General features: G+C 37.8%; 1 protein-coding gene across 1 annotated transcript in view; it reads left to right on the top strand.

Annotated features, from left to right (window-relative positions):
• Nucleotides 1-12,630: 12,630 nt before the first annotated feature.
• Nucleotides 12,631-27,970, top strand: part of LOC148865974 (Nucleotide/sugar transporter family protein) — a 30,722-nt gene continuing 15,382 nt past the window's right edge. The window contains exon 1 of the mRNA XM_088981554.1: nt 12,631-12,844. Within this exon, the coding sequence (XP_088837680.1) occupies nt 12,743-12,844 (102 nt within the window). The 5' untranslated portion in view covers nt 12,631-12,742. The remainder of the gene's footprint in view (nt 12,845-27,970) is intronic.

Here is a 27,970-nt window from a genome sequence, read left to right on the forward strand (position 1 = left end):
TGGGTGGGAGTTCATTAGGTAATTCATCTGGAACTACATCATGGAACTCATCAAGTAGTCCATGCACTTCCACTGGAATTTTGTTTTCCTCCAGTGACTCATTCATGCTTTCTCCCTTTACCACCAACAAGTGTACATCGCAGGTATCCTTTCATTCTTTTACAAATTCAGCATGGTGGTGTGTAATGGTCAGGAAATTTTTCTCCTCTGCCTTTGGAGCCTTTGGGGAATTCCTTTCTGCCATAGGTAATAAGGTGCAGCGTACACCCTCTTTCTCGAGTTGGTAGGTATTCTTCCTACCCAAGTGTTTTGCATCTATATCAAACTGCCAAGGCCTACCTAATAAAATGTGGCAAGCATCCATATCTACAATATCACAGTATACCTCACCAGAGTACTTACGAATGGAGAATGAGACCTTGCAGCATTCCTCCACCCATACGCCGCCGACTTCCTTGATCCACCCAATTGTATATGGGTTCGGAAGTTTTTCAGGAAGTAGTTGCAATTTCTGTATGACATCCCTGCAAATAATATTTTCTTGACTGCCAGTATCAATAATTAAATCAAATAATTTACCCTGTACAGTACATCTAGTGCAAAACAGTCGGTGTCATTGAGTGGTATCTTTGCTTCTTTGGGACAGCATTAATTTTCTCACAACGCAGGTGTATTCTTCATGTTCATATGGACCTTCTTCATCCTTCCCATCAGGTCCACAATATACTTCCTCTTCAACATCTTCTTCCTCCTCCCTCTCTACCATGTTAACCGCCTTCCTTCTGGAACAGTCACTGGACCTATGCCCCATTTCATTGCACTTAAAGCATTTAAAAGGAGCAGGTTTTGCATAGGGATTACTGGGTTTAGGAGGGTTGAAAGGGTTACCTCGAGTATTTCCTCCCGTGAGGGCCTTATCGGCGTTAGCTATACTCACCGGGTGAGGAGGTTGTACTCCTGGGGCTGATTTGTTCTTGTCGACTGTTGTCAGTCTGTTGTTGCTTCCACTGTACCAGCGGTAATTATCACCTCGGGTCCTCTCTTGGAACATTAATTCAGCCTTCAAAGCTAGGTTCCTTGCTTCCTGTACACTAAGAACCATCTGGACGCCAATTTTGTCTTTGATAGCCGGTCTCAAACCGCTCAGATAACGGGCTACCTGCTAGTTAGATGTATTTTCATTGACACTTCTTGAACCCTGCGCACATCGTTGATATGATTCAAACATATATTGCTCATAATCTGGGGGTAAAAACCTACCTCTTATTAGTTGTTTCATGCGCCTCCAGGTTCGAACAGGACCTCTTCCTTCTCTGATTCAGGTCTCTCTCATCCGTTCCCACCAAACAGATGCGCCTCCCTTCAGTCGGAAAGTTACTAATTTCACCCTTCTTTCTTTCGGGATCTCCATGTACTCGAAGAAACGGTCGACCTCTGTGATCCAATCTAGAAGGCCCTCTATATCTAGATTCCCACTAAAAGTAGGAATATCTACCTTGAGTTTAAACTCATCAGTGTTCCGACGGGGATTAAAGTTGCCGGGAATAACTGGGGCAACGCCGAGTTCCATCTCGTCATCACTATCATCATCAAGAATAGGATGTCAGGGTACAGAATTGACAAGGGGCCTACCGTGGTCGTCTCCTTCGATTGGGTACGAGTTCTCCCGGTTCCTTGGAACATCCTCCCGCAACAAAGTCTACAGTTGTCCAACGATCTCTGCCAATTGCTGCGCAATGTTATACGTGGCTGTGCGCTGCTTTTCGATTGCTCTCCAAACAGCTTGTAACCCCCGATCTCCGTCACGGGGTGGGTTGCGATTGCTACCGTCTTGGTTGGCCATCTGACTGGGAAAACTCCCGCTCTGATACCACCTGACGCATCGTGACACGCTCGACCGGGTTGACTATGCAAGCACCCGGACAATCAAATCGGCTTTGGACTTGAAGCCTCACGTAAAGAGCTAGGCGTAGAGCCTTAGTAGAGAGAATTGCTAAAGAAAATTCTTGTGTGTCTATTGAGCTTAGAAACTGAAGTATTTATAATACATGTTGGTAGTCTTGTAGAATAATTAGGAAAATAGAACAACTAAAACAACTAGGACTTGGACTTGACATCCACCGTCCGATAGCCACTATCATGTTGGATACGTGATCTTATCTGTCATTACCATTATCCGCTGCATGCATCCTTATCCGATGCGTGTTCCTCCCTAGATGTCGCCGGCTGGTTCGGCTGATTCGATAGGTCGTGAGCTGGCCCTCCATCAAGAATACTTTAAATGCCATGCCAGCATTGTTTTTAGCAAACGGGATTTTAAATATTAAATAACTTTACTCTATGCAACCATAAGAACTCTATTCAAAATACCTAACCTTCTAAGAAGTAGAACCAAGATGTACTAGGGGTGTCAATAAGTCAGTGTCAAATCTGATAATACCTAGACCTAGATTCAATCTGATTTTTCAATCAGATGGTATTTGAAACCAAGTTTCATAAACAAAATCAACTAAAATGACTTCTGTGGGACTTGAACTTAAAAACCTTTTAGTTAAAATGTAATATTCAAACCCAATTCACTAAAATGTAAAGCTTCTTTCTGATCTATTGGCTACCTGATGTAGGAACAAAAAATGTAAAGCTTATTTCTGCCTTTTTGAATCCCAAGCATAGGTTCTCTAGTTCTTTATTTAAGTAGCTTGGAACTACTCCTATATATGACAACAAACTACATGATTCAACTTGATTTTCATTAACACCTCAAAGTTTTCATTTTTAATTAGTAACAAGATGGAAGCATTTTCTTAGAATAAAGCATTTGGACGTGAGATAAAGAATGAAAACAGCAAATAAGCATGGCCACAAAGAGGATGTCTATTTAAAAAAAAAAAGGTTTTAATATATGACTACCCCAACAAGCCCATCCCCCAATATAAATGATCCCTTTCATCCACTCCCCAAGCTAGAGCATATGCTATTTGATCGACCATTGATCAATTAGGAATTAATAGCACAAACAATTAGACCAATTATAACATAAAATTAAACTAGTAACAAAGATGATGACAAACAAGTAATGACTAGCAATGTAGTTACATATTACACAAGTTTACAAGCACAGAGATAATGTCAGTGTAGTTAAGGCAGCCAGGTGATGCCTAAAATTTTGGCTTGGCAAGGCATTTGCATAACTTAACCGTAGACAAGTATTATGCAAGTATATGCTAATTATAAATAGCTAAACTACAAATCAATAAATGATCTTGTAACAATTTACACCTGATTATCAAAAGAACTGACAAAAGTTTTGGATGATCCCCTACTTCAATATCAAGTACAGATTGCACATAGGGATAAAAGCCCTAACTTTTATTTCTACTACACTCATAATAACCCAAAATGAGTTATGAACACTTCAGTTCATTGGATATAGATTTGTCGATATACTTATCATTTTAAATATTAGGATTTTCCTTAAAAGGGGTTGTTTGATAATAGCTAAAGTGGGTGAACTTAATGGCTTATTAATTTGTTTCTTAATCAATAAATTATTAAGTAGGTTCTCAAATCCTTAATAGTTGAAACTGAATATTTTTCAATGAATAAGATTAAGGAAATTTCTAGTAATAAAATGGCAAAGGGTTCATGTATGTTTGAACTTTAAATAACCAAGGGTATGCTATAAGCTAATAAAGTGATCATATACCCTGATAGTTTTCAAAATAAATTTTTAACAAATTTAATAAGTCCACAAAAATCATAATAATGATTATTCTATAATTCAAAAAAAAAAAACTAAAATTTATGCCCTAATGAGTATTGAAGCTTTATGAATAGGGCAAACAGACATTTAGACTTGGTATAAAATTTACCAAAGTGAGAATATATTCACTTCATCAAATTTGTTTCAAAGAAGGAAAAAATAAGTGAAATAAAAGGCTTATAGAAGAAAAGTCATCAAATAAATGCCAAGTAACTAATATATTACAATAAAACAACCTGAGATGGACTATCAAACCAAATTTGGACGTCGATGTTGGCCTAGTGCAATCACAACAACATCTTCAACCTTAACGACATAGAACACAAAATATATACATAATTGTGAATTTAAAGAAAGAACTGGTAGAAGCTAACATAAGACAATGGTTTTGATTTTACAAAATTCCATATCTATAGAAAATCTAACACTTGTTACGTAAGAGTACCTACGGATGACATCAAAATACTATTCAATGCCACATAAAGCAATGAATTCAAATAAAAGGCCTTTATAAAGTAACAATGTTAACATCAAAATCCTAACATGTAGCAATAGAGCTAATGTTGTTCTTTTGATTCGTTAAAATCGTTTGGAATAGGTCTATCGAGCATTGCTTGAGCTTCTAATCTGCTAAATCGTTTGGAATAGAGCTAGGAGAAGGTGAAGAGGGACATTTAAAGGAGGAGAATAATAGAATGATTGATTCATTTATTCTTTAACAAGGAGAAACCTAAAGTGAACTAAATTAGATTGATTCATTTCCTATTCAACAAAAATTATGCTAAAATCTCAAAGCCCTGACTTGTTGCAATAGAATTGGTGACGTTATTCTTATCTATTATTAGAGCTACCGTGCTCTTCCTATCCATTAAGATATCAAAATGCTAGTTGAATCCATGCTTCTTCAGTCCTATACTGCGAAAGAAGAAGTAGAAGGAGAAGATGAAGCTAAAGCAACCCTATTGCAATTTTTACTTGGGCATCAAAAGGATGGAAAAAAATGGGCAAACCCTTGCCATGTCGTAAATTATATTTAATACCAAAAATACCCTCAAAGTAATTGGGGCATAAAATAGAATATAGAGGCATCCACAAAGTCCCTCAATAATAATCCATTGGAACCATTGTAATTGGATATTTGTAGAGGCATTTTTTACAACCTCTAAATGTATATCTCTCTCATCTAGTTAGTTGAATTCCCCCAAAGTATCCTAAGGTAAGGGACATAGGTAAGGGTTTTTGCTAAACCTCTATAAATCTTGTGTGCCTTGTGAGTGTGAGTGCTTTATTTGCTATTAACCTTACTAACTTCTCTTGATAATCACAGAACTTGAATATATATTTATCTTGCAAATTTTGCACTTTAGTTATTTTTTTGATCTATAACACACAAATTTCATAGTGCAATTCTTGTGCTACTAACTGTAGGCTAGGCATTATGAAAGAAGTCTAAGTTTAAGAGAAATTAAGTGAGTAGTATACGAGGGGAATAATGGCATGGAAAGCTTGGAAAGGGAACTTTAGGCTATGTTTGTTTTTAAGGAAAATGTAGGGGAAGGAAGGGAAATGTAGGGAAACCTTCAAAACCCTTGTATTGGTTTCTTTGTCTCTCCCTTCCTTTCCCTACATTTTCCTTCAAACCAAACATAGCCTTAATGGATGGAAAATGCTAATATCAGGAGATCTTTGTGAACACAAGGGGTGGCTTTGGTGAAGAAGTGGCTGAGTGTCAGTATGCTTGGCATTAGATGGATATATTCTCATTATGTTAGGGAGCCCTTCTATTTATCAACTAAAAAGAGGATTAGTTTTGATAATGTCAAGAATTCCAAAATATTCTTTGGATAGTTACAGGTTAAGTTGTTGTTTCGTTGATATGGTAACACATGTCGGGCTACGATTCACGGAGCAAATTCACTTTGATCCATGCTCACAAGCGCCTACCACATGTCATTCTGAGAGAGACATATTCTATCCTATTGTAACAGCTTTTTAGTCACTGGCTTCCTACGTCTGACTTTTCTCTTTAGCTGGTAATTCCATAAACTCATTGCACTGAGGAATGTCCGTGGTTGTTTTCTTCTTCTGAGCTTTGTCGTTTTACAAGTCAGTCTGCGACATTAGTCAACTGTTATGTAAGTCTATCTCTTTACATTTGCCTTTGCTCAAAAGCGAGGCTACTCACTTAAGTCAAAATGGGCCTGAATGTCATTAACCCTCAAAATAAATTCTAAGGAATTTTTGAAAGAAATTATCCCCCAAAATTCTGAGGAATTTTTGAAAGAAATTAGCCCTAAAAAATCTGAAGAATTATTGAAAAAATTTAGCCCCCCAAATTGATGATTTTTTTTAAAGAAACTGGCCCCTAAATTCCGATTAATTTTTTGAAAGAAAATACCCTCCAAAATTCTGAGGGATTTTTTTTTGAAAGAAATTAGGCACCAAAATCCTAAGGGGGGAGGGAATGTCAAAAGGTGTTTTCCTCGGTCACCGTTGTGCGGTTAATTCCATGGGATTCCCATCTATTTTGGGAGTGTGGTTGTAGTTGCGAGGCATAGTAGTTGTCCTGGTCACAATCACAGTTGGAATAGTGCTTAATCATCAAAAATTTTGGTGGGTTGTGGTCGCGGTCATTGTGTGCAATTTATGGGTTTTGGGTAGGGTCGTAGTTATCGATGTGTTTTTAGATCATTGTGTCAGTCTATTTTTAAATTTGAATATGCACGTGTGTGGTAACGTTTTGTCTTCACCGATTTATTATTAACTATTGGCAGTCTTTTTAAATCCTTGTATCTTTCCTCAGTGGCAATGCTATTTAGCATCGAGCAAAGTATGTATGGTGTAGATTATTTGGGATTTCTTATAAACTTGGGAAATCAACGTTATTTCTCTTTTTACCCATTTTATTATTTCAACAGTTCTTGTGCTTACTATCAATCTCTATTCATTCTTGTTTTCTAACTCCTTTGTGTTCTTAGTGGTGTTTCTTTCATTTGCCTTTCCTTGGTTGCATTGATACTATTTTGTTATTTCTAACTCGTTCTTCATGCTATTTTGAGTTTTGTTGAAGTAGTCATCAACTACTAGGGAATCTCTTCGTGTAGTAGTAGGATACTGATAGTAATTGACTACTATGAAATCTCTTTGTGAAATAGTTAACTACTAGCTATAGGGTTTTATTTTCGGGACCAACACTAATTATATGAAAATAGAACCACTCATTTTGTAATGCTGCTTCCTATACATGGCTAAAAACCGTTTCCAAACTGCAAGGCTTGTTTGTATTGGTGTGGAAGCATAAAAGCAAGATGGAATGGATTGCCAGGTTTAGGTGTTGATTCTCAAGGGCTGATTCACCAAAGTAATTATTCAAGAAAAACAATGAAATTCTCTCAAATTTAGCAAAGAAATGAGAATTCTTTCTTAACAAAAACCGAGGAAATCCCAGAATTCTACAAAAACTTTCTACCAACTAAATAATCACATGCGTTCTCCATTGCCCTTTTACACATGACTTCGTAGAGATCTTACCATCCCTTTCGTACATCAACTCCTTCAACCCATCAATCTTGTGCTCATAGTAGACATCAGTTTTGAGAGATGAATGCGAACCATATCCTCAATTAGGGTATAGTCGAACCCTATTCGATAGCACATATTCGAGATCTGATCTGATTACATCTCACAAATGGTAATTCAAATATGATTTGTTAAGGATGTTGGATATCCAAATCTGATATGGTACAATTTAAATTATGAAAAATTAATAAATTATTAAAATAAAAAACATAAAAATTTATATAAAAAAAATATAAGTACTTTTCAACTATTTTCATCGTATATATTAGTATATATTGTTAGACAGTGTACGCTCTTAGCTCCAATCAGATTGATGTACATTATGTCATTTATTATAAATGAATAAAGTGCATAATTGATTCATGTGATTTGGTGTGTTTTTGTGTTATACCCTTAAACTGTACACTTACGAGACTCGTGTTAGTTTAGAATCTTCATAGCCGTTGGATAGATTTGGGGAGATTTATCTTGCCAAGACTAACATTGATGTGCCGCCAAGTTAGTTTGGGGTGGCTTGCCTTAGCTACCAGGGTGAGACCTGAGAGACATGCGGTGTGGGTTTTTTTGAAACCCTAAACCGGACCAAATTCTAGTATTGCCCTAAACCTTGGAGATAGATGGGCAAAATTGGATTGTTACACCTGGCCCCTAGACTCGATTATGATACTGCACTAAGTGTCGAATTAGGTTGTCTTTGATATGCCAATTAGTGAGATCCTTAGAGGGGGTCAAAACCTGGGTATATTGGGACAATCCGAGAATTCACCTGAGTGGGTGATCATAGTGATAGGATTAGCCCCTTTATCGGACAAAGTGAATGACCAGGGAATGCACTCTCTCTGATGGAAACCTAAACTGTCAGCAGTTGATTTCAAACGTTGAAATTTGGTTTTGCAAAATATATTTATATAAAGATATAATATATATGGTTTCAAAATGTTTGCAAAAGGTTTTAATTCTCGAGATCCATGTGAATAAAGAGTGCAACACTGTACCTTGTAGCCGAGGGAGAGGTCCTCTCTTGTCGGCAGTGCTTGATCATTATGGGCTGAGTGATTAAGTGTAAGACCATTGAGGTTAATACCTGATGGGCTAACCTTGCATTTGCCTACAATTCTTGGGTTTTCATAAGGTGGCTGGATCCAAAAACCATTTAGTGTAAATGTTGGGCCCATTAAGAGCCCATGTGATGGACATAGGGGTTCACTGTCTCCTATAGTGAATTCAGCCAGGCCTTGTAACAAATGCTGGGCTGAACCTATGTGGTTGATGTGTAGATCGATGTAAGGGTCCCACACCATACAAAGGGAGCCAACTAGGCAGCAGGTTAAGGAGTAAGTGAGCACATAAGCTTAATGGGCCTAAAGCCCAATTCAAACTGGGCTTAAGTTAGTTAATTAAAAAGGACAAGATATGATTTATAATCTGATTAGGATTAGCTGAAAGATAAGATAAGTCTTATCCATTCAAGAGTCCAGATCCAAATATCAGAATTGGATCAAGAAACTCTCTCCTAATTAGAGTAGGAGGTTGATCTAAATAAGACTATAAATAGGGGGTGAATTCCTCAGTTTTAAAACACAGCAATCTGCAGAGTTCTTCCCTATTCTTGCCGCCCCTACCTAATTCGATCTCCACTTGTGGAAATGATCAAGAAGCATTCTTGATATTGCTTCTTTGTAGAAGAAGCAATCTGAAGTCGTGCTCACCAGCCCCTGTTCAATTCTTGCTGAAGAATCCCAGTTCTTGCTGAAGAGCCATCCTGTTGATCCTACTTTAACATGCACTGTGTCATCTTCAGTGAAGGCAGGTTTTGGTTTTCTCCTTGGGCATGAACACCTTCAGTGGGAGTTACTACTACTTCATATCAGGTATATCCCTCACTTCCTAATGGTTTCAGATCTGGTCTAGTTTTGTTTCAAGAATGATCATTGAAAATGCAATTTTTTAAAATAGGGAATGCGGTTCCCAGATGGGAGAGATAATTTTTTGAAATTTCGCCCAATCCTCCTACAGGGTTCGGCCATCCATATGATGGATCTCTCATCCCTTCATATACATGTACTTTTATAGAGCGTTTACAAAAATGCAATATAAACATATTTATAAATAAATTTATTAATATATACATGTCTTTTTATAAGTAATATGTTAAGAAATATATACATATATATTCATTAGATCGAATTGGATCCTTTTGGATTGAATAGGGGGTGACCAAATATGATTGGATTTGAAAATTTGATTGATGGTTATTCGAGTTTGACAAAAAATAGGATTGGATTTGGATTATTTGGATCATGATCCGATCCATTTGCACCCCTAACTTGGAGCATTGTAAGATGAGGTGGAAGATAGCTTTATGGGGTGCTACTTGAAACCCCAACCAAACAACAAATGCAATAAATGTTAAGCTGAGGTGGAAGATAGCCTTATGTGGTGTTACTTGAAACATCCATGAAACGCCCAACAAAACAACAAATGCAATAAACCTTTAAAGTAACGTTTCAACTATGATATGGGAAAGATATGATATGTGAAATTTTTTTGACCAATCAACTGGCATCATAAAACATGATAGTCAATTATGTGTTATTTATCAAAATTCATGAATGAGTTTTGATTGGTCAGAACTCTTCCCATACCATATCTTTCCCGTATCATAGATTTTCCCTTTTCAATTTAAATGTTTATGTGAGAAACACCCAATCTATAAATGCTCAGCCACAAAACCAAACACATACTTTGTCACATGGATGGGACCCACTAAAAATGGTGAAAATGTTATTTTGTCCAATGTTTTTGAATCGTCGTTGACTCGGACGGTTGGACTGTTCAGCTCGGAAATCATCCAAGCAACTGGTTCCATTTCACCCCTAACCCGTTCTTGGGTCAAAAACCATTGACTTCATCAGAAAACCGCTGACTCGGGTGGTTGAACCGTCAGCTCATTTGACCCAGACAATGGTTCATGGTTTAAGAAATTGCAAAGAGGGGAGAAACTGAGAGTCTGAGTCTGAGACACAAACTCATATCTAAGATCTAGTAGAGAGAGAGAGAGAGAGAGAGAGAGAGAGAGAGAGAGAGAGAGAAGAAGAAGAAGAAGAAGAAGAAGAAGAAGAAGAAGAAGGAAGAAGAAGTTGCAAAGAAATCGATCTGCAAAAAAATGAAAAACCGATCTTAGATCTAAGATCTGAGAACTCATATCTCAGATCTCAAATCTGTCATTTGTGTTTGTAACCGCCGTCGCTGTCACCATCGAATCATTCTCCTCCTCTTCCTTCTTCTTCCCACCGTCCCTCTTTCCTTCCTTCCTTTCCTTTCTCTCATTTTCCTTTTTTCTTTTCCTTTTTCCTTCATTTCTTTATTTTTTTCTTTTATTCTTTCTCAGCCGACAACAGTTTCTTGACTCTCTTATGCAGTTCTCCTTTCTCATATATAACTATTTGCCCTAATACAAACCGTCTGAACTGTTTGACTTGGATGGTCAAACCATTGACCCGAAATTTGGTAGCTAGAGCGATTCTGTTTTCAGGTTGGTTTTTAAAACCTTGATTTTGTAAGGGTACTTTAAATATTTGTAAGATACTTCACGGTACTTTAACTAATTAACGCTATAGTTTTAACGTCCATATAACAAAAGGAGTGTAGATGCCATGGTGTTAGAAAGTTTAGGAAGAGGACAATACCATTTCATTTACATTTACCCTTTTTTAAACATAAATAGCGATTAATTATAATAGTTATATCAATGTTAAAATAATAATTCAAAATAATAAAATAATAGTTAAAATAATCCAAATAATAACTAAAGCTAATTAAATAATAAAATACTAATGCTTTACTATAATTCTAATAATAAATAGTTAAACAATTAAAAATAATCATAATTAAACAAATAATAAAAATTCATAAAGTCATTACGACAAATAAAATATAATTACAAATAATAAAATCATATATCTGATAGGTAAAATAATAATTCAAAATAATTATATAATTATTAAATAGTTAAATAATAAAATAATAATTTATTAAAAATATTAAAATTGTAAAATAATGAAAACAATGAGAGTAATAATTAAAATGAATTAAATACATAATCATATATTATTGTCATTTTCATAACAACAACAACAATTAAAATAAATAATAACAAAATTAACAAAATAATAAGAATAATTAAAATAATAAATCAAAATAATAAAATGGTAGTTAAAATAATTCAAATAATAACTAAAAATAATTGACTCATAAAATAAAAATAGTTGTTATTATTGAAAATTAAAATGACCATAAGTTAGCAAATAATAATAAAATTCATAAAACCATTAAAGTAATTCAAATATAATTAGAAATAATAAAATAATATCTAAAATAGATAAAAATAATAGTGAAAATAATTCACATAATAAGTAAAATAACTAAACAATGAAATAATACTAAATTATTATTTTAGTAATAAATAATTAAACTTTAAAAATAATCGTAATTATACAAATAATATTAAAATCAATAAAACCATTATCGTAAATAAAATATAAATAGAATAATAAAAGAGTATAGAAAATAATTATAATTAAAATTCAAAATACTTAATGAATAATTAAACGAGAATAAATATAAAGTTAAAAATAAAATAGTGAAATGAAAAGTATACTAATCATTAATTAAAATTAATACAATAGTTAAAGTAATGAAGGCAATATATAAAATTAGTTATATAATAAATAACAAATAAAATAACACACTTATATAAAATAATCATAAACCATTGTTATTTTAATGGTAAATAAATAAATACTTAAATAATAATAATAATAATATGATTACTATTTTCTTAATTAATATTATTGTGCTATTAAATAATATTTATTTTTGAATGATATTTTATTGCTATTAAAATAATATTCAGGTATTATTTTTATAAAGTTTCGGTATAGTAAGAGTGTGTTACTAAATACTAATAATAAATAATGAATAAAATGCGTAAAGGGAATTTTGAGGATAAACAATGAAATTGTTGTCAGGTCCAAAGTCCAATGTCTAATGTCTGAAAAATTGTAAGGCCTTTTTCTCTTACCAATGATCTAATGATCCATGGGTATTTAGCTATTTTACTGCTTCCGTTATCGGATTCTAACGGAAGGGGTGTACTTGCAACGGTGCGAGAAACTTCAGGGAGCTGACTGCTCGCAAAAAGAAGGGGAAATTTCAGCAACTGTCAGAAAATTAAGGGTAGGATTCGACAATTTATCGTAAATATCTACCTCTCTCTCTCTCTCTCTCTCTTGCTTGCTGTGCTGCTTTTTCTTACTGCCCTTTCGTCGCTCCTCATCAAACTCAAACCTTGTGTTTTTGGAAGAAACAGAAGTGGGCAGTAGAGCTTGTGTTCAGGCAATGGCGGATCGAATGACGAGGTTCTTTAGAGAAGAAGCACTAACTTACGCTTATATCCTTCTCTACATCGCGCTATCCAGCGGTCAGATCTTCTTCAACAAGGTCAATTTTCTACCTTTCTGCCCCTTTTAAGACATGTCATGTCTTAGTGTCCGATGTAATTGGCTTTAATTTATATGGTCATTGCTCAGATCCATTAATGAACTGCAATTGAAGTGTATTTGGGTTGTGCATTTTTGGTTATTTCACCTTAGTGATGTTTGTTTAATCTGCGATTGTAGTGTAGTTGCTTACCTTCTTTCCTGATAGTAATGACCTCCTATTTGTCATTCTTAAGTTGAATTGTTATTCTAGGTTTTCTCTATGATTTCATTGTATCTTTCTCGATTTTTATTTTCACCTAATTATGTAAGGGCACAAGGAAGGAAGTTTTGTTTGTTGGTTGAGAGGAAATTGGACAATTCAACTGGGCTCAGCAAAATGGCTTCAGTTATTCAGTAATTTAATCCAACTAAGCGTTTTCAGTGGATTCAATGAGACTGTATGTGATATATGGATGTTTTGGCCAACATCAAGGTTGGAGGTAACTGGTCCGTCTTGCTTGAAAGAATGCATGCTATTGACAATGACAAGGTAAAACCATTTACCTTGTAGCCTGCCTAGGTATACAAGCGGCACCACTACCAGTTAATGCTAGTAAAATGTCAAATTCCACAGAAAATGAGGGAATATTGTGATTCGGGCCTTTCTTAAAGCAGTGACAGCATAATCTTCATAATCAGTTTAGGTTCATCTAATTTAATGGTGATTATTCCAGTGTTGAAAGATGATTACAACAATGAGAAAGAAGCATGTGGGTCTAAGAATTCAATATCATGTTGGCAACTTAAACCTTTGGAACAAATCATTTTATTGCCAACAGATAAATTGTTCTTTCTAACTAAAAAAGGATTGAAAATTTCATAGACACCAAGTTTCCCAAGCAAAATAGATAAAGTATACAATAGTTTGTAAATGTTTGTATGCAACAGGAAATGCTAGGTGATTCTTCTAGAATTGGCAAGCTATTTGGCACACATCAAGATTTGATGTTAAAAGTAGGGTTGTCAGTGGGTTGGGTAGACCTGACAGACCTGAACTGAACGGCCCAATCATATAGTGTCTAGGTCTGTATTATTCATCCTGATTATAATTGGGTTGGGATTGGATTTAGTTGTTCCAAGTCAATTAAGACCTGAACCAACTATATATACAATTATTTATTTGTATATATAATTATGTACATATTAGAATGTTATAAAGATACCTCCAATCTAATACCTAATTTTCTCATGATATACTTGCAATATTATCATATTACGATGTCTAATGTATTAATTTAACAAATAAGTTACTTAGGATTGGACCACTTGGAAGAAGGGGAACTTCTGAGGTTCGCTGAGACTTTGGGGTGTGAGGACAGGAATTAGCCTATGAGTTATTTAGGATTGCCTCTATGAGGAAATTCTAGATCAGGCAGGGTTTTGGAAGCCAGTTGTTGAGAGGTTTACTAGGAAACTTGCCCTTTGGAAGTGGAATTATATCTCCCTGGGAGGAAGAATAACCTTGATTAGAGCTACACTAGCAAACCTTCCCATTTATTTCTTATCCACCTTCTGAATCCCGACTAGGGTAGCAAGGCTTCTAGAGAAATACATGAGAGGCTTTCTATGGGGATCAAGAGAGGAAGGAAAAAGGATCATTTGGTTAAGTGGGAACATGTTAGAAAGCCTAAGAAAAAAGGGGGATTAGGGTTAGGTAACTTTGTCTTTAAAAACAATACCTTACCAAGTAAGTGGTTGTAGAGATTTCATTTTGAGAGAGACCACACAAGGTAATCGTAAGAATTTATGGGTTGGAAGGTAATGGCTGGGATGCAAAAGTTGCTCCTCACTCCTCCCTAGATTTTCCATAGAAAGCAATTCATGAAGTCTACTCTATTTTCCTTAACTCCATCAAGTTTGATGTGGGAAGGGGTGACACACTTTGCTTTTAGGAAGACCTGTGGGTTGGGGAAACTCCACTCAAAGACCATTTTCTTGATCTCTTTTTTATTTCTTATTTCAAGGGGAAAACTATTTCTTGATTGGGAACAAATGGTCCAATTGGTTTAAATTGGAACTTGGGCTTTAGAAGAGGTTTAAGGGAAAATGAATGTGCTTCATTGATTTGGCTACTGTACTTGTTTGGTCAAGTTGTTTTAGACCCTTCCCTCGAGGACTCTAGAATGGTCTTTTCTAGATGGTCTTTTCTCTTGCTTCTTGTTTTCCAAAATCCTTGTCAACGAACCCCCACATAATGGATTTCCCTTTGAAAGAAATTTGGAATAAGTGTATCCCACCTAAAATTCAAGCTCTTTGCTGGGAAACATTCCTTGATAAGGTAAATATTAGTGATATGTTGCAAAGGAGGCCTTTTGCCTGCATATCTCCTGACTTGTGCTTCTTATGTAAGGAAAGTGGTGAGACTCTATCTCATTTATTAATCTCCTGTACTTCTGTGCATCAAATTTGGGAAATTTTCTGTTTTCTTTTTGGTTGCAGGTAGATCCCCCCACAAGATGTGGTGGGTATTTTCAATCCTGACTTCTTGAGGCAACCTAAGAAAAGAGGGAAAGTGCTTTGGACTGATATCCTAAGAGAGTTGGGTAAAAACGTTGGGCAACTTCCATGATTTCTCAATCACTGATATCCTAAAAGCTTGGACTGAAGTAGCACATTTTTGAGAGAACAAGATAGAGTAAGAGAGGATTGGAAACCCTAGAAAGCAACAAAATCAAGTTGAACTTTAATGGTGTAGAGAACACTGATGTGGGCCCCACAGCAGTGGTCCCCACTGTGTTCGTAGGACAGCATGTGTAGTTATTTGTTTCAGTATAGTAGTGTCAGTTTGAGTTAGTTTGTTAATTCAGTTGTTATTTATTTCAGTTTTTATTTACTTTATTTATCATGTAAGTACTAAGGACAGATCAGTTAGAATCTGTCCCTCCTTTCAACCCCTTGTGTTCTCCTGTTTCTCTTCTATTCCTTCTCCTTTCTCTCACTTTTCTTCTATTTTGTAAACCTAAAACCTATTAGGATTCAAGACTGATTACAGTCTTGATCTTCTACTTGGTATCATAGCCTATCTAGGGCTTCTCATGTGTGTCTAGTCCAGTTGACCACATGAGGACTAGCTAGGGCTGGAAGCTTATGAAGAAGTATTCGGTGGCTGAATCTTGGAGATTACCAGGAGAAGTTCGCAGCAGTTGAAGACTTGTCGCAGCTTGCAGAGAGTTGGTAATCAGGAAGAAGCAGCGAAGGTTAGGCTTCAGGTAACCCTGGAAGGCAGTAAACCGAAATCCATAAGTAAGTTTTTTTTTTTTTTTTTATTGAGTTTCAAAGACTGCAATCAGTCGAGATAGGTTGGACCTATCTAGAAGGAGAGGCCGAACTGTTTTTAAGTTTGTTTCTAGGGTTTGACTGTTGGGCCGAACCCCCCCCCCCATCTCAGAGGTGATCAGTTTAGGGTTTATATTGACCCTACGACAAGTCCCACTTGTGCGGACTGCTTGGAGAGTGCAGCTGAGCACTTATTTCAGACCTACAGTTGGAACCCTAATTTTTCTCTCGCAGTAGTGGGCCCTACAGTAGTGATTTCAGAAAATAGCACCTCAGATTGACAGGCTGCCTGGTACTATGCATGCCGATTGATTTCATATCAGATTTGAGTTGATTTCTTGCATATACTGTGATAGGCGATTGATTTCAGATCAGATTTGGGTTGGTTTCAGATCAGATTTCAGATCAGATCAGATTTGTGTTGGTTTCAGATCAGATTTTAGACCTGCTTGTTTTCACTCTATTTTCTAGTATAGTGGCTCTAACAGTTTGTAGCCACTAATTCTTGATCAAAGATGGAGTTTAAGGGTCAGGGAGAAAGTAGTTTTGGAAACAACAATTATGGTAGTGTATCTGAAACCGGGTTTTAGATTACAACTATGAGATTTGATGGGTCAAATTACTTGGAGTGGGCTCAATCAGCCATGATGGCTATTGGAGGAAGGGGAAAACTTGATTACCTCTTGGGAGATGTGAAAGAACCTTCCAAGGAGGACCCAACATACACCAAGTGGGTTCAAGAGAACTATTTGGTTATGGCATGGTTGTGTAATTCTATGCAGCCACATATAAGCCGAAATTACTTGTGGGCAAAGATGGCCAAAGAGATATGGGATGTTGTGAAAGAAACCTATTCCCAACCCCTTAATGTTGCCAGAGCCTATGAACTGAAGTGTGAGGTGAACAACCTTAAACAAGGAGAGAAACTAGATTCTGTCTACTTCTCTACCTTGAAATCCTTGTGGCATGAGATTGACCATCTAGAGACCCTTGAGTGGGAGAGTCCCAAAGATGCATAGACTCACAAAAAGCAAGTCGAGACGAATAGGGTATTTGAGTTTCTGGCTGGTTTGAATTCAGAATGACATTGTGCGACAACAGATATTGACAAGAGATAGTATGGCCCTTTTTCAAGCATACTCCCTGGTGCATAGTGAAGAGACTAGGAGGAAAGTCATGATGCAGCCTCAACCCCCTTTCCCAACCTTGACAGCTATCAAACCTAAGCCAGGGGTGATCCAGAAAGGGACCGGAAGAAGGAAGATAAACGGGATCTGGTATGTGAACATTGCAAGAAACCCAATCACACAAAAGATACTTGTTGGAAGCTACATCCTCACTTGGTCCCAACAAAACTAAGAAATAAGAAGGGTAATGCTCATGTGGCCGTGAACACTGATTCAACATCCTCATCAGGCACATCCCTAGAGACTTTAGCTGCTGTTCGGGCTGCCCTCATACAGTTGGAAAAGGAAGTTGGGAGTTCAGCTCAACCATCTCAGTCACCATCAACTCTTGCCACATCTGCATTTGCACATTCAGCTACTCGAGCCTCAGCTTACCATGCTTCAGCTCCAGGTAATACTAACCACTGCTAGGTAATAGATTCAGGTGCATCCGACCATATGACTAGCTTGCCATCATTGTTCACTTCTTATCACTTGTCCTCTGGCCAAGATAGAGTATCCATTGCTGATGGCTCTCTTGTTCCTATTTCGGGCAAGGGGGACATCAATCTATCGGATACTATATCTTTTTCCTCTGTCTTGCATGTTCCTAAGCTTGATACTAACCTGACCGATGTGTTTTTCAGGATTTGGAGACAAGGAAGGTGATTGAGACTGGCCGTGAGACGAACGAGATCTATCTGCTTGGAGAGAGTTCTCGTCGAGAGGAGTCAGTGGATAAGAAGTCTTTTGTTTCCCAGTCTATGAGTCCGGTTATGCTTTGGCATAACTGATTAGGTCATTTGTCTTTTAAGTTTTTGAAGAGTCTGTTTTTTGCTTTATTTGAGTTATCAAAGTTGAGGTGTGAGAATTGTGAGTTTGCCAAACATTGTAGAACCTCTTATTCTTTAAGTAATAAAAGGAGTAATTCCTCTTTTGATATTGTGCGTACTGATGTTTGGGGGCCATATCATATCTCTTCTATGGGTGGGTACAGATATTTTCTACTGTTTGTTGATGACCATACCCGCTTTTCTTGGGTCTATCTTATGCGTTCTCGGGATGAGGTTCCTGCTCTAACCCAAAACTTCCATCAGATGATTCTCACTCAGTTTGGGGCCAAAATCAAAGTCCTTAGATCTGATAATGTAAATGAATACTTTGCTCAGCCATTGACCTCCTACCTTCTTAGCCATGGAGTTATTCACCAGAGCACTTGCCCTTATACACCACAGCAGAACGGCGTTGCCGAAAGGAAGAATAGGCATATCTTGGAGGTGGCTAGAAGCATTATGTTTACCTCCAATGTACCTATTCGCTTATGGGGTGATGCTATCCTCACGGTAGTTTATCTCATTAATCGAGTTCCTTCTCGGGTTCTTGATATGAAAACCCCTTCTTCCCTTCTATACCCAGATGAGGAGTTGTTCATTGTTCCCCTTAAAACCTTTGGTTGTACCTGTTTCGTTCAGCTTCTCGGGCCTCATTATTCCAAGTTTGAACCTAAGGCCTCCAAATGCATTTTCCTCGGCTATGCACAAACTCAAAAGGGTTATTGTTGCTATGATCCGATTTCAGGGAAAAGGTTTGTCTCCATGGATGTCACCTTCTTTGAGGGGACACCCTATTATCCTAGAGTTTCTCCTCAGGGGGAGAGCAGTGAGAGTGGGGCTGTTTTGAGTTTCTTTCCTCAGGGGGAGGGTAGTGAGAGTGGAAGTGGGTCTGTTTTGAGTGGGACTGTTCCTTTACCTATTCCACTAGGTAATGAAGGCTGTAGTGGTGAGGGTGGTCAGAGGGAGCAGGAGTTGAGAGTCTATCACAAGCGATGCAGGCAGGTTGATCCTAGTCATCAACAGTCCCAACCAGCTCCAGTTCCTTCTGCGGCTCCAGATCCAGAGCCTATTGAGACACCTCCCACTATTGCCACGTCCCCTCTTGTGGATGACCTTGATCTCCCTATTGCCATTCGCAAAGGGAAACGACATTGCACCACTTCTATAGCTCACAGCATTTCACAGTTCTTATCCTATGATCATCTATCTCCATCTTACCGGTCCTATCTCACTTCCATTGCTGATGTCCCTATTCCAAGAACAGTGCAAGAAGCCTTATTAGTTCCAGAATGGAAAGATGCAATGCAAGTTGAAATGGATGCCCTGTTGAAGAATAATACTTGGGCACTGGTTGACCTACCAAAAGGAAAGAAACCGGTGGGATGCAGATGGGTGTTCACTGTGAAGCATAATGCTGATGGCTCTATTGAAATGTACAAAGTCCGACTGGTTGCAAAGGGGTTCACTCAGACTTATGGTATAGACTACTTGGAGACCTTTGCCCCAGTAGCCAAGATGACCACCATCCGAGTTTTGTTATCCCTTGCAGCAAATCATTCTTGGCCCTTGTTTCAGATGGATGTTAAAAATGCCTTTCTGAATGGAGACTTACAGGAAGAGGTCTACATGCAGTTGCCTCCTGGATTCTATGATACAGAGACAGATAAGAAGGTTTGCCGACTGAACAAGGCATTGTATGGTTTGAAGCAGTCACCTAGAGCCTGGTTTGATAGGTTCAGATTAGCCATTGGAAAGTTTGGTTATGTACAGGCCCAATCAGATCATACACTATTCATCAAGAGGGTGGAGTCCTCTCTGACACTACTTGCAGTATATGTTGATGATATTGTGGTGACAGGAAATGACAACCATGAGATTGAGTCCCTCAAACAGCTCCTTCATCAAGAGCTTGAGGTGAAAGATCTTGGTGCATTACGGTACTTTTTGGGTATTGAGGTTGCTAGATCCAAGTAGGGGATTTTTATCTCCCAGAGAAAATATGTTCTAGATTTGTTGGCGGAAACTGGAAAGTTGGGTGTTAAGCCGGCTGATACACCCATTGAACAAAATCACAAGATTAGTGCAAAGGACAGGGAGTTTCTTGAAGACAAAGTTATGTTCCTACGGTTGGTTGGAAAGGTCCTATATCTCTGCCTCACTCGGCTAGATATCAGCTACGCAGTTAGTGTTGTTAGCCAGTACATGCACTCCCCTAGAACTTCTCATCTTCTTGCGGCAGAGAGAATATTAGCATACTTGAAGAGATGCCCAGGTAGAGGTATACTGCTCAAGAATAATAATCACATGAGGGTGGAAGTCTATACAGATGCCGATTGGACTGGGAGTGTTGATGACGGAAGGTCTACCTCTAGATATTGTGCCCTTGTGGGAGGTAACCTTGTCTCTTGGAGGAGTAAGAAGCAAAGTGTTGTTTCCCGCTCTAGTGCTGAAGCGGAATACAGGTCAATGGCTAACGGAGTGGCTGAAATCTTATGGCTGAGGTTACTACTTGAAGAGTTGGGTATTGACTATGAAAAGCCCGTAATGTTGTATTGTGATAATCAGGCAGCTATTAATATAGCCCACAACCTAGTGCAGCATGACAGAACTAAACATATCAAAGTTGATCGACATTTTGTGTGAGAGAGGGTCATATCACAAGAAGTGTGTCTTCTGTACATCACATCTAATATGCAGCTCACGGATATCCTCACCAAGGCTGTACCAAGGAAGAAGTTAGAGACAGACCTATCCAAGTTGGGAATGATAAATATCTACTCCCAACTTGAGGGAGAGTGTAGAGAACACTGATGTGGGCCCCACTGTGTTTGTAGGACAACATGTGTAGTTATTTGTTTCAGTTATAGTAGTGTCAATTTGAGTCAGTTTGTTAATTCAGTTGTTATTTATTTCAGTTTTTATTTACTTTATTTATCATGTAAGTACTAAGGGCATATCTGTCCTTTCCATTATGTACTGAACATAACCTATAAATAATAAGAGAGTGGCGGCGGCAGATCAGTTAGAATCTGTCCCTCCTTTCAACCCCTTGTGTTCTCCTGTTTCTCTTATATTCCTTCTCCTTTCTCTCACTTTTCTTCTGTTTTGTAAACCTAAAACCTATTAGGATTCAAGACTGATTACAGTCTTGATCTTCTACTAATGGAAGCTCTCTTGGCACCCAGGGTTGGCAGGAATAGGAGTAGTCAGAAACTCGGAAAGGAGGAATTTGGCTTTGTTTTTGGGGCCGGTTGGTGTGGGAAATTCTTTATAGGCTGACCTTTTGGCCATGCTACAAGGTCTTCGACTGGAAAAGCAGTTGGGACTTAGGTAAGTCAAGGTGGCAGGAGACTCATAGTTTGTCATTTCATGGGAAAATTACAACAGATGTGCTCCTTGGATCATGTGGAGATGTAGAACAATAATGTGGTCCCCACTGCTGCATGTCTGTTTATGTTGCTTATGGTGTTGTTAGTATGTTAGCCGGATTAGTTGGTAGTTATTTTCTGTTATCTTTTAGCTTATGTAAGCAGTAGGGGTAGTTCTGGTTTCTTACCCTGTTTTAAATCATTAATATAAATAGTTGAGTGGTGCGACAACCTCAGTTATGACCCACACTCTTTGAATTTTTCTCCTCTTTGTGTTCTCTTTTCTCCTTATCCTCTTCTTCTTTTTATTCTCTACATTCTTCCTTGTTTATTTCACATCTAAACTAGGACTGATTGCAGTCTTACTAGATAAGTTTGTACAAGAGCCAACCTGAGGCTTCTCATGTGAGTCTAATTAGGCCGAAAGCATGAGAACTTCCTAGGGTTGGAAGTTTTACCCAAGATAAGTCAATTGGCTGGTTCTTGGAGATTGCTGGTAGAGCGCAGCAGGATGCCCAAGGGATTGTAGAGCCTTGGAAGGTGTCCAGTGATCAGGAAGAACCAGAGGAAAGGAAGAAAGTTCAAGATTAGGGTTCAGACTGTGGATTGGAGGTGGCGGCCAAACTTTTCTAAGTAAGTTTTTATTTCTTTTTGAGGTCGACTTCAATCAGAGTTTGATTTGAGTAATCTGGAAGGAGTGTCTGGGAGTTTCTCTATTTTCTCTGATTTTTTAGGGTTTTTTCTTGACCTATGACCAGTTCTCAGTTTTAAACCCTAAATTTATGATGCTATCAGTTTTTGGGTAACAGTTAGACTTGTCTCAGTATTTCAGATTGAGTGGTATTGGTTCCTGGGTTAGACCTGTTCCAATATTTCTGGGTGATTGGTAGACCTATTTCAATCTTCTAGGTCGGCTGTTAGCAATTTCTGGGTGTAATTACACCTGTTTCAGCATTGAAGGGGTTTCCTTTTGATCAATTTCTTGAAAGAGATGGCAGGAATGGAGTTTAAAAATCAAGGGGAAGTGTTTTGGGGGCTGGTGGTATTGGAAACATGACTGAGAACACGCTTTAGATTACCACTATCAAATTTGATGGATCAAATTATTTGGAATGGGCTCAGTCAGTCATGATGGCTATTGGGGGTAGATGAAAACTGAGTTATATGATGGGGGATGTAAAGGAACCAACCAAGGAAGACCCAACATATGCCGAATGGGACCAATCGAGGGCTGGCTCGTTGGTGTGCTAGCTGGGTTGTCCCATCATTGACGCGGAATCAAATCCCGCAATCAGCACTTTGGGTAAAAAAAGGGGAAAAGTGGAAAAGGGGAAGGTTATTGCTAATTAACCGAAAAAAAAGCATATGTCTAATGGGTTTAGGAGAACTATTTGGTCATGACTTGGCTGTGCAACTCCATGCATCCTCACATTAGCTGAAATTACTTGTGGGCAAAAACTGTTAAGGAGATTTGGGACATCATGAAAGAAACTTACTCCCAACACTTAATGTTGCTAGGGTTTATGAGCTGAAATGTGAAGTAAACAATTTTAAGCAATGAGAGACACTTGTCTCAGTTTACTTCTCCACTTTGAAATCCTTGTGGCATGAAATTGATCACCTAGAGACAATTGAGTGGGAAAGTCAGAGGGATGCACAAACCTTCAGAAAACAGGTTGAAACCAATAGGGTCTTTGAATTCCTATCCGGTTTGAATTCAGAATATGATATTGTGAGACAAAAACTCCTCACCAGAGAAAGTGTGACCTTGTCACAAGTTTCCTCTTTAGTGCATAGTGAAGAAAGTAGGAGAAAGGTTATGTTGTAGTATCAACAACCATTGGAATCAGCCTTAGCAGCTGTGAAACCAAGTTTGGGGGTGACAATGAGAGGGATATGAAGAAGGAATATAAGAGGGAGCTAGTGTGTGAACATTGCAAGAAACCAAAAAGCATACCAAAGATACCTGTTGGAAGTTACATCCACATCTAGTTCTAGCAAAGCTCAGAAACAAAAAAGGAAAATGCAAATGTGGCTATCACTACTGATGGTACACCCTTATCCAATACAAGAGCCACATCCCTAGACACTTTAGCTGCTATCCGGGCTGCTTTGACTCAGTTGGAAAGTGAAATTTGGCACTTCAACATCTTCATCTCAACCACCAGTTACAACATCTACTACTCCCACTTCAACATTTGCTCATTCAGGTACACAGGCTTCAACATATCATGTCTTAGCCCTAGGTAAAACTGAACCTTGTTGGGTTATAGATTCAGGTGCATCTAACCATATGACTGGCTTGTCCTCACTATTTACTACTTATTGTTTATCCTCTGGCAGAGACAAAGTGTCTATTGCTTATGGTTCTCGTGTTCCCATTTTTGGCAAGGGAGACATTAAATTGTCTAATGCCATCTCTTTGTCCTCAGTTTTGCATGTTCCTAAGCTTAGTACTAACCTGTTTTCAGTTAGTAGCATCACTAAAAAGCAAAACTGTTCGGTGACCTTTCCTGATCGATGTGTTTTCCAAGATCTGGAGACAAGGAAGGTGATTGGGATTGGCTGTGAGACGAATGGAATCTACCTACTTGGAGGGGAGCTCACATGGGGAAAATAGAGAAGTTGGGAGGTCTTTTGTTTCTCAGTTTGTGAGTTAGATTATGCTTTGGCATAATTGGTTAGGTCATTTGTCATTTAGGTCTCTGAAGAGTTTGTTTCCCAGTTTGTTTGAGTAAGTCCAGATGTCTAGTTTGAAATGTGAAAGTTGTGAACTTGCAAAGCATTGTAGAACAACCTATTCTTTGAGCAATAAAAGAAGTAATATTCCTTTTGAAGTTGTGCATGCTGATGTTTGGGGATCATATCACATCACTACTATGGAGGGGTACATATATTTCTTGTTGTTTGTTGATAACTATACTCGTTTTTCATGGGTTTAACTTATGCATTCTCGAGATGAGGTTCCTACCTTGACTTAGATCTTCCATCAGATGGTTTCGACCCAGTTTGGGGTCAAAATCAAAATTTTCAGATCTGACAATGCTAAAGAGTATTTTGCAAAATAATTGGCTTCATATTTCCTTGACCATGGAATTATCCACCAAAGCAAAACGATTTACTGTTCCCCTTAAGACTTTTGGATGTACTTGCTTCGTTCAGATTCTTGGACTTCATCATTCCAAATTTGATCCTAAAGCTTCAAAGTGCATTTTCGTTGGATATGCACAAACTCAAAAGGGATATTGCTGCTATGAATCTACTTTCGGGAAACAGTTTGTTTCTATGGGTGTCACTTTCTTTGAGGATGTACCCTATTATCCTGGAGTTTCTTCTCAAGGGGAGTGTAGTTAGATAGTGTCTATTCATCAAAAATTCCATTACCTGTCCCAATCACTGAAGGGGAGTGTGGTGAGGAGGGTTGTCAAAGGTGTTGGGATTTGAGGGTATATCACAGGCGGTGGAGGCAGGTTGATTTCGGTCATTAGCAATCTAGGCCAACTCCAATTTCATCTGCGGCTCCAGATCCAAGTACCACAATTCCTTTATCTTCCACTACAGATGAAATACCTTCCATTGTTCATCCTTCTCCTCCTCCATTGGATGATCTTGATCTTCAAATTGTAGCCCGTAAAGGGAAGCGTTGTTGTACCTCATTTACAATTCATTGTATTTCCTAGTTCCTATCTTATGATCATTTGTCTCCATTCTACAAGTCTTTCTTGGCATCTATTGCTGCTGTTTCCATTCCCAGAACAATGCAAGAAGCCTTGTTAGTACCTAAGTGGAAGAATGCAATGAAGGTAGAGATGGATGCTCTTCTAAAGAGCAATACATGGGAATTAGTTGATTAGCCTAAGGGAAGAAACTAGTTAGGTGTAGATGGGTGTTTATAGTGAAATATAAAGTCGATTGTTCCATTGAAAGATATAAGGTTAGATTAGTTGCGAAGGGGTTTACACAAACATATGGCATAAACTACTTGGAGACTTTTGCATCAATAGCAAAGTTGAACACTATCAGAGTTTTACTATCCATTGCAACCAAGTTCTCGTGGCCATTGTTCCAGATGGATGTTAAAAATGCCTTCCTCAATGGTGATTTGCAAGAAGTACATGTAGTTACCTCTTGGATTTTATAGTACAGAAGCAGGGAAGAAGGTCGGTCGGCTTAATAAGGCCTTATATGGACTGAAGCAGTCTCCTAGATCCTGGTTTGATAGATTTAAATGGGCTCTTGAAAAATTCGGCCATGTGCAAGCCGAATCAGATCACACCCTTTTTATTAAGAAAATGGATTCCTCCTTAACTCTACTTGCTATATGTGGATGATATTGTGGTGACAGGGAGTGATACCTATGAGACTGACTCTCTTAAGGAACTTCTTCACTAAGAATTTGAGGTCAAAGACTTGAGAGAGCTACATTATTTCCTGGGCATTGAGGTAGTACAGTCTAAACATGGGATTTTTGTTTCCCAAAGGAAGTATGCTTTTGATATTTTGGAAGAAATTGGGAAGCTGGGTGTTAAACCTGCTCACACACCTATTGAACAAAATCATAAGATTAGTGTAGAAGGTGGAGAGCCTCTTGAAGACAAAGTTATATTTCAATGGTTGGTTGGGAAACTTCTCTACCTTTGCCTCACACGACCAGACATTTCTTATGCAGTGGTGTTGCTAGGCAGTATATGCATTCCCCCAAAACCACTCACCTACTTATAGTTGAGTGGGGCGACAACCTCAGTTATGACCCACACTCTTCTTTGAATTTTTCTCCTCTTCTTCTCTTCTTCTCTTCTTCTTTTATTGTTTGCATTCTTCCTTGTTTATTTCACATCTAAACTAGGACTGATTGCTGTCTTACTAGACAAGTGACCATTAAGCACATGATAAGGTAAGTGGAAAGGATTGCAAAGGATATAGAAGCTGAATCAAGTGGATCAAAAGGAGTGCAAATGGGCTAGCTGACTCCTTTGACAAACAAGGGGCTTTGAGGCAGCAATTTTTTTTGGGTTTCTATGTAATTTGAAATTGATAGTTGTAATATTATAGGGATGAAAATTGGGAACGACACTCCCATTATCAAGTTGTACAAATTTCTGTTAAGCAAATGTAATATAATATAATACATCTGTTACTGATAAAAAAATTAACAAATAAGTAGTTTTGTTGTCGAATTACAGGTTAAGACATAGCTATCAATTATAATTGGGTCTTATTGAATCATACCCAATGGTCCTGATTACAGATCCTATAGGTTCTGCTTTGGAATTGGTTCTACACATTTACTAATTGGGTCAGGTCCTGGTCCAGGCCCAACCAATTGATAACAATTGTTATAAGGAAACTACTGCTTCTATAAAGTGGATATTCTCTTACATAGTCTCTTGGTAATCATTTACGGGCTTGCAAACTTTAATGCATGAGACATTGCTGAAGTGACTAAAGATTGAAGCATGTTAAACTGTCCTATGCTTTTTAACACTAGTCAAGGAAAAATTAGGCATCATAATCTACTATTTTTCAGGAAATGTCAATTTAAACTACACTAAATGTGTCTCCATCCCCTGTATAGAGTATGAACTGATAGAATTGAGGGAAAAATTGGATATTTGATGGTGGTGCAATACCTTAATTATAAATCATGTTCTGATGTTCTCAAACTACATCTTTCTCTTAAGTCAATTTCCAACAATCTTGATCCACTTACAGGGAACTTTATCCAGTGATATAGCCACATGTCTACACTATCAAGTATCAAGCATTACATATTTTGTTTTACTTTTGCAAAAGCTGGAGAAAACTGAAAAGGATTACAGAATGACAAATAACTTAGGAAAACAAAAAAGAGAAAGAGAAAAGTGGGAACAATGAAAATGCAAAATGAGGATATTGTTAATGATGCAAGTGTTTCCTCTATCTCCGCTTGTTTTCAACTGCCAACTAATGGAATCAGCTATCAGCTGTCTGATATGATGTTGCATCTGCATGAATTAGGCTGCATAGTCACAGGGTTATTCTTAAAGGATACAGTGAGGTAATGAGGTTTCGAGTGGATCTGTTCATGAGAAGGAGGTGGTTATGGATGTTACTCGTGTTGTGCAGGGCGAGTTAGATTTGGATGAGGTGGTTGACATGGAGGTGGAGGTTATCTTTTATCAGGGTTGAGGAATTTGCTAGATAGGTTTTTAGAGATCTGGAAGAAAACAGAGGTCAGTTTTGGAGGAAGAAAGAGACTTCTGCAGGAGGGGCTGCTTGCTCTTTTTGATTTCAGCTTTTGCTGCTGAGTTTTTTCCTGTTTTGGAGTCTGATAATGAATTTTATTTTTTATTTATCTTCAAAAAAGAAAAAAAAATCTTAAAGGATACAATGAGACTTAAGCATTTTGGCTCTTTGATTGGGCAGTCTTGGATGTGGATTTGGCATTGCTTTTCTGGTCCAT

This window comes from Nelumbo lutea, chromosome 3 (genome assembly GCF_056320005.1).
Source record: "Nelumbo lutea isolate HS-2025 chromosome 3, American lotus-T2T, whole genome shotgun sequence".
Classification (NCBI taxonomy): Eukaryota; Viridiplantae; Streptophyta; class Magnoliopsida; order Proteales; family Nelumbonaceae; genus Nelumbo; species Nelumbo lutea.